This window comes from Prenolepis imparis, unplaced genomic scaffold, assembly GCF_030444845.1.
Source record: "Prenolepis imparis isolate NDT839.2.m4 unplaced genomic scaffold, iyPreImpa1.0 SCAF_13, whole genome shotgun sequence".
Classification (NCBI taxonomy): domain Eukaryota; kingdom Metazoa; phylum Arthropoda; class Insecta; order Hymenoptera; family Formicidae; genus Prenolepis; species Prenolepis imparis.
The window spans coordinates 732,112-740,805 of NW_028141171.1; the positions used below are offsets into that span (position 1 = coordinate 732,112).

The window sequence follows — 8,694 nt, forward strand, 5'->3', positions numbered from 1 at the left end:
GAGCGGCAGCTTGCCGAGGTCGCAAACTTAGGGTTTTTATTAGGACCCCAAAATGAAGAAAATTGCTAAATATAAACTTTCCTTGACCTTTTGCAACCTCAAACCTTTTTTTTGTCTTTATTGACTGGGCTAATAGTAAAACATACTATTGAACAAAAAAAATAAGAACTTTACAGAAATATCGTACAAGAATGATTGCTCGCATCACATTAAAAGGATTAGTGAAACATTTGAAATGCTAGAATTTAATTTTCGAAGCGGCTGCTGAAAATTTAAAGATAAATGAGACTAATTTTGCTGAAAATATTTACTGGGACAAAAGAGAAAAATAATAAATAATAATAATAATAATAATAAATAAATAAATATAAATAATTAATAAGTAATAATAGTACTAATAATAATAATAAATAATAATAAATAAATATAAATAATTAATAAATAATAATAGTACTAACTATAATAATAAATAATAATATAATACACTAATATAATAAATACAATAATATAAATATAAAAATTATATTAGTATATTATATTATTGTATACGCATTATTTTGTATATATTATTTTGTATACACATTATTTTTGTATTTATATTATACAGGGTGTCCCAGAAAGGCCGGGCTAATACGACGATTTTTAATAATTAATAACTCGTTAACTATTGCGAAAATTATAAAATGGTAGAGGACTTTTCGACTCAGTTTGGTCCGTTCTACTTGCACACGAATTTAGTCCCCATCATTCTAGGACACCCTGTATAATGTATTATAATTGTATTGTATTATTGTATACCTACGCGCATTATTTTGTATATATACACATTATTTTGTGTACAGTCGTGGACGCAGAGATTGCGATACTTTTTTTTTAATATAAATTTAGAAATATGCAATAAAATTTAGGATGCGAATCATTGTCATGTGCTTATGCGCGATAAATGATTATGATAAAATTTCATATTATTACATATTATTACATATTATTTTGTATACACATTATTTTTGTATTTATATTATATTATTGTATATTATTGTATACGCATTAAGTATACAGTAAGATGGCTACCCGAATTCGTAACCGGTGCACTCTAGAAGCCATAAAACTATGTTTCCCATTTTATGGACATTTTATAGGTGCAAATATAAAAAGCGATGACATTCGGCAGCTTTGTACCCTCGCGGAAAATCTCCCATAAACGAGAGTGAAACATCTTCCTTAATATTTTTTAAGGAAGAATTGCAACGTATCAACGCCAACGTTCGGCTGCTTGTAACCGGAGCGCTCTAGAAGCCATAAAACTATGTTTCTCAATTTATGTCCATAAAATCATTAGGATATTATGGGAATTTAGGAAATTTTGAGAGGGATGAGGCTGCGACGAACATGTCGAAACGTTATTTATAGGTGAAAATGTAAAAGCGTTGACGTTCGGCAGCTTTGTACCCTCGCAGAAAATCTCCCATAAACGAGAGCGAAACATCTTTCTTAATATTTTTTAAGGAAGAATTGCGACGTATCGGCGCCAACGTTCGGCTGCTCGAATTTTTATAAACAGATAGCGCTCGATTTTATTACTATGATATTCCTTTGCGATAATTTTGAGAGGGATAGGGCTAAAGCTTATGGAGAGTGGGTCTCCGCATCAAAAAGTCTTTAGCATTCGACGAGTTAAAGTGTCCTATGCGAAGTGTCAGTGGCACAGTGTAGTGAGTTAAAAAGAAATGGAAAATAATAATTTCGAGAGAATATTAGACGAGTCATCTGATGAAGATCACGAGTTGTCGGATAACAGTGTAGACGAATCTGACGAAGATCACGCGTTATCGAGTGACAGTAATTATATTAGTGATCGCAGTGAGGACCTTACGGATATTCACGACAAGGTAGTGTCTAATTCACAAATTCTTGCGCTAAACGGACGTACAAAAGTTTGCGCCATATACTTTTATTATTCTACGGGTGGTGCTCTGGCTTTATGTACTTCATGTATGATCTCTATTCAAGATTTCGGACACATGTATGCTGTACGAAAGCATGTGATTAAATTACACAATGCAGTGGATTGTCGATGGTGTTGCAATTGTAGAGAATCATTGTGTCAGATATTTCCATGTGATATGTGTCCTATTTGCACAAAATAAACTTTTGGAGATTGTGCTGGGACACTTAAAGTGAGAATTCTACAAGTGTTGTGAAAATGGCGACTCAGAAAAAATCGAAGGACATGTCTTCGGTGGTACAGTTTCTACGAAATCGTGAACTCGGTGTACAGAAACCCCAAACAAAAGATTTGACCCATTTTATAGAAATTCATGAAGATATTTTAAGAACAACTGGCGGTTTATCTAAATGCTTCAGAGCACACAACAATATCAAATGCTTTCGACGTCGCTATAAAAGCTGTGTGGTTTATTTTAAAGGATCTGAGGACCCATATATTGGTCGAATGGATATGCCATCACCATCATGCGAATCATCGGATTATGATTTTTCGGACCAAGATATTGAGGAACCATTATAATTTTTCAGACCGAGATATTGAGGAACCGTATTCTCCCTAACCTGTCATGGAGGCAGTATGTAATACTTGTAAGTATTTATTTAAATAAATTAAAATATTTATAAATTAATAAAAAAAAAAATTTTCTGTTATGCAGAAGGGGCCCCTTGCTGTCCCATTATGGTCCTCTACCGCCTCGCAGCCACCGCCCCACCACCTCGCAGCCGCTGCTCCTCCGCTTGCCGCCGACGCATTTAAAATTTTCATATTTTGTATTTTAAATTTATATTGTTTATCTATTTATCTTATTATTTGTATTTTTCTTATATATTCATATTATATTATTATATTTTTTATATTTTTATATTATATTCATATTATATTATTATATTCTATATATATTCTTATATTTTAAATTTTAAATTCACACACACACACACACACAAAATTATAAATATTACACATACCTACTTTATGAATAAAAAAAATTATTTTAAATATAAAAACATATATTTTACTTTAGAATAATTCCTCTCTTTCCTCCCATTTATATTAAGAATATTATTATAAAAGAATTATTATTATTAATATTGGAAAAAAATATTATTAAAAAAAAAAAAATCTTTGCATGCACCTCGCGCTATCTCTTTCTTCTCTCTCGCGCTATCTCTCTCACGGTCCCTAGCCTCGCGCTATCTGTCTCTCTTTTGTGTACCTCGCCGTGACATCTCTCTCCTTCACATGCGCTAATCTCTATCTTCTCTCTCACGCTACCTCTCAGTCTCTAGCCTGGCGTTTCCCCTTCCCCGTATGACGTCAGACCCCGCAAGGACCCCGCAACAAGTTATGTATGAGAGCTGCTTACGGCTGGGAGAAAGATGGAGAATGGAAATGCATGCAAAAATTACATCATAATTTAGACTTTAAAAACTCTTTATTTATATATTTTTTCTTACATATTATGTACTAGAAACTAAAGCTGCCAGCTCACAATCGATGAGTTGATGTTTATTGAAGGCGTCGCTAAACTATTAAATCGTCGAAAACTATTAAAATCATCAAAAAAGCCCGATCTCTAAAAGTTAATAAATTATATAATTTTTTCCATGATTCACGTATATGGCACCACTGTACGACATTTCTCTCGCGCTATCTCTCTCACGGTCCCTAGCCTCGCGCTATCTCTCTCTTTCGTATACCTCACGCTCTCTCATGAACGCCTCGCGCTATCTCTCGTAATCGCCTCACGCTCTCTCTCTCTTCTAAGCGTTCTCATGGTCCTTTCCGCAGGTATAAACAAAACAGCGTATGGCGTGTAGCATTACGGTGAGCGCTGATGTCCAACCGCTCGAATTTATAAACAGATATTTATTACTACGATTTATCTGAGGGGATGGGGCTAAAGCTTATGGAGAGAGGGTCTGTCACTGCGATGTTCATCACAAAGTTTAAAGCAGTCGCCGAGCTAAGTATCGCTAAGTGTCGTCGAGCTAAGTTATTAAGTGCAGTGCAAAATGTCTTTTGGATCGGGAGACATTTTGAGCCCAAATTTTTTTAACAAGAATGTCCTTAGGACTTCATGAAATAATAGACATAATATCTTGGAAGACCCACCTGCTAGAAAATTTATTGAGGACTCTGTTCCTTATATTCACAATGCCGGTAAGTTTTTATTATTATATAATAAATTTGTTTATTAATATTATCTACTAAATTTGTCGATTTTCAGAAGATAACCGAGGAATCCGTCCAAATCGGCGGATACCTTAATCTTCGGCATATGAAACAAGTACGAAATTATCGGTGGTGTGATCGGCGGGAATTGGCCGAGCTATGGGGCGACGCGGAGGGGATCGTGGAATGGGCACAGGATTACTGGTGGGATGACGTCTTCTGCCTCAGAAAATTGTTCGGCGAGGAATCATATCCTCCCGAACCTGTCAGGGAGGAATTATGGGTCTAGTGAGTATCTCTTTTTAATTTTAAAATTATTAAAATAATAAAATAATTAATAAAAATTTTTAATTTTTTAAGTTGTTTTTATATCGCTAGTACAATAATCAAAGGGGTAGTTGTAAATTAATCAACCAAACTAGCCAAAATTTGTTTATTTAATAGAAGTTACGACGCTTCGATCATATGGTTGTGGTCCTTTTCAAGTATAAACTGAAATAATAATTAATTTAAAAAAAAAACGGTTTGAATACAAAAAAACAGTAATATACATAAATGGATTTGCTGTAAAATTTTGAGTACATACGTTCTTATTGAAACACTTCACAAATTTGAGTTAAAACAAATCATTAACATCTTGTCGAATTTTAAAGAGAGAGAGAGAAACATTGTAACAGTATGAAACTTTGTCAGTGACTGAAATATAAAAATAGGAAACCAAGCTAAACGACCTTTATTATTTTGTCATAGATTTTATTTAAGTTATCTGTGTCCTTTTGTAGATTGATTGAATTATTGAATTTTTTAATATATAACATTTCCGCGATTTCTCTCTTTTTCACATATTTCTCATTATGTAATATATTAGGTTTTGTCCAAATCAAATTCATGTCCGAATTCCAACTTATGTTTACTTATAATGGAATGATTAGCTTCATGCAATTTTATATTGTTAAAATGCTCTTTCACTCGAGTACGTAAGTGCCTTTTTGTTTGGCCGATATATGACGCATTACAATTTTTGCAATCTAATTTATATACAACATTAGTTCTCTGATCATTATGTAAACTATCTTGATCACGTTTAATCAATGTATTTAGTTTTTTTTTTGTTATTTTATAGACGTTGAAGCCCATGCCACGCATAACACGACATAGATCATAACTCACATCTTTAGCATATGGCAATGAAATAAAAGATGTTCTGTCAGATTGTCCACGATTCATATTACAATCATTATTGTGATTACGATTTTTAATACATTAATTCTTTTTTTTTTTTTATATGTCGTTTGATGATGTGTTTAGGGAAACAATTATTAAGTAAGATATCATTCACTATCTCAATGTTTTTATGATGGAAAATGTCATTGGATAGTAGAATGGCATGATCAATCAGATTATAAATAGTATTAATTTTATTCTACAATTGCAACACCATCGACAATCCACTGCATTGTGTAATTTAATCACATGCTTTCGTACAGCATACATGTGTCCGAAATCTTGAATAGAGATCATACATGAAGTACATAAAGCCAGAGCACCACCCGTAGAATAATAAAAGTATATGGCGCAAACTTTTGTACGTCCGTTTAGCGCAAGGATTTGTGAATTAGACACTACCACAGTATATACAGTAGCGCAACTCTCTGTCAGCGCCTTTGAAGTTAGTGTTGGCCAAAATGGAGTGCGCATGTGCGAAATAAGCGAGTTGCCCAGTAATGCCATCTAAACTTCTCTCTCGCTCACTCTTGTTTGTTCTCTCTCCAACTCATTCTCTTTCTAACTCAGTCATTACTAACATATCAGAATAATATAATTTAACAAAAATAATACAAAATAGAAAGAAATAAAAATTATTATAATATGTACGTTAAAAAATAAATAAAAATTTCTAAAGCGTATCATTAATAAATAATATGAGACGTGTGTAATGTTAAAATAGACAAAGGCAAAAAAAAAATATAATATATAAAAATTATTAACTATATACATTGTTATAAAAAAAATCATAGTATTATTAATTATATGTATCAAAATAATAAAATTATATATTATACAAAAATTTAATTGCACGCTATAAATAAGTGACAAAGAGAAATAATAAAATGCAATATTTTTATAAAATAAAAAAATTATATTTATTAAATATATATTTTTGTATAATAATGTTAATATGAAGTATATAAATAAAATTTATGAAACAAAAATATAATCACATATAAAATATTTATTACAAATCACATATAAAATATTGATTACAAATTTTATTAATAAATAAAATTAAAAGTATTTTAGTTTTCCTAAAAATAACATGTTGATTTAATGTAGATATTCTAAAAATTACATTATATATTATATATTTATAATAAACAAAGAAATGTTTAAAAAATATTTTTATAAATATGCATATACATATATATATATATACCTAATATCTCTATTTTTTCTTCCAAATTCTTTACCTGTCTGTACCTCAGCTACTCGATCCACCTCGATACAAACAAGAAAGAACCTCAGAAGAGCAAAAGAGACTTTATATAATAATTAATAATATTATAATACATATAATATAGTAAAAATACATATAGTAATAATCTATAAATAATGTTTTTATAAAAAATGAGACTGAGAGAGACCGAAACAAGTAAGAGTGAGTGAGAGAGAAGTTCAGATGGCACTACTGGGCAACTCGCTTACTTCGCGCATGCGCACTCCATTTTGGCCAACATAAAATCGAGAGTTGCGCTACTGTATATACTGTGACACTACCTTGTCGTGAATATCCGTAAGGTCCTCACTGCGATCACTAATATAATTACTGTCACTCGATAACGCGTGATCTTCGTCAGATTCGTCTACACTGTTATCCGACAACTCGTGATCTTCATCAGATGACTCGTCTAATATTCTCTCGAAATTATTATTTTCCATTTCTTTTTAACTCACTACACTGTGCCACTGACACTTCGCATAGGACACTTTAACTCGTCGAATGCTAAAGACTTTTTGATGCGAAGACCCACTCTCCATAAGCTTTAGCCCTATCCCTCTCAAAATTATCGCAAAGGAATATCATAGTAATAAAATCGAACGCTATCTGTTTATAAAAATTCGAGCAGCCGAACGTTGGCGCCGATACGTTGCAATTCTTCCTTAAAAAATATTAAGAAAGATGTTTCGCTCTCGTTTATGGGAGATTTTCTGCGAGGGTACAAAGCTGCCGAACGTCAACGCTTTTACATTTTCACCTATAAATAACGTTTCGACATGTTCGTCGCAGCCTCATCCCTATCAAAATTTCCTAAATTCCCATAATATCCTAATAATTTTATGGACATAAAATGAGAAACATAGTTTTATGGCTTCTAGAGCGCTCCGGTTACAAGCAGCCGAACGTTGGCGTTGATACATTGCGATTCTTCCTTAAAAAATATTAAGGAAGATGTTTCACTCTCGTTTATGGGAGATTTTCCGCGAGGGTACAAAGCTGCCGAATGTCAACGCTTTTTATATTTGCACCTATAAAATGTCCATAAAATGGGAAACATAGTTTTATGGCTTCTAGAGTGCACCGGTTACGAATTCGGGTAGCCATCAATCACAAAGATAATCAGTTGTCGAACATGCTTAGGACCTTCATAAAAAAGTCGTAAAGATACTATCTACAAATATTGCACTCAGAAAACTCCCCCTTCTTTGTCGAAACATTCCCTCCACCCGCGTGACGTCAGCCCCCGCGCCAGCGAGATACCCCCGCGCCACCGAGATACCCCCGCGCCCCGCACCCCCCTCGGAGGACCTGAGTTAGAACTCTCCTTGTATCACTACTTACAATTAGATATATACCTAAAAATTACTATGAATGTTGTATTTATGCTTTGTAGTATTTAATTGTTATGCATTAATTTAAATTTTGCAAATGTTATAAATAATTTACTTGGTATATAATATGTGTTATATTTTGTATTATTTACTCACAGAGATTTTTTGTTGTTTGACGGCTGGAAGTACTCACCGCTAACCCGCTATTATTAGCTCTCATACAATTTTATAATTCTTCAATTTACAAAACCTCTCTTTATACGACATTTTTCGTAAAAAATTTACGATTTCCCTTAATGAGATGTCCTTGATTGCTTATTTCATCGATCTTAACTTTGACACTTTCCCTTTTGGTTGCTTTAGGCACTGATTGAAATATTGCAAATGTCATGAATATTTTACTTGGTATATAATATTTATTATATTTTGTATTATTTACTCACAGAGATTTTTTTTGCGGCTGAAGTATCCACCGCTGATTCGCTATTATTAACTCTCATACAATTTTATAATTTTTCAATTTACAAAACCTCTCTGTATACGACATTTTTCGTAAAAGATTTGGGATTTCTTTTAATGAGATGTCCTTGATTGCTGATTTCATCGATCTTAACTTTGACACTTTCTCTTTTGGTTGCTCTAGAGAATGCTACATAGAGTTGACCATGAGCAAGTACGGAATGTAG

At 32.6% G+C, this 8,694-nt stretch overlaps 1 protein-coding gene across 1 annotated transcript; it reads left to right on the forward strand.

Moving 5' to 3' along the window:
• The first annotated feature begins 3,827 nt into the window (after window positions 1–3,827).
• On the forward strand, window positions 3,828–4,589 carry LOC145944756 (uncharacterized). The gene is made up of 3 exons (XM_083053309.1): window positions 3,828–4,168; window positions 4,236–4,468; window positions 4,541–4,589. The coding sequence occupies exons 1-3, from the start codon at window positions 4,070–4,072 to the stop codon at window positions 4,587–4,589; spliced, it is 381 nt and encodes a 126-aa protein (XP_082909435.1). The 5' UTR covers window positions 3,828–4,069.
• Window positions 4,590–8,694: the final 4,105 nt, after the last annotated feature.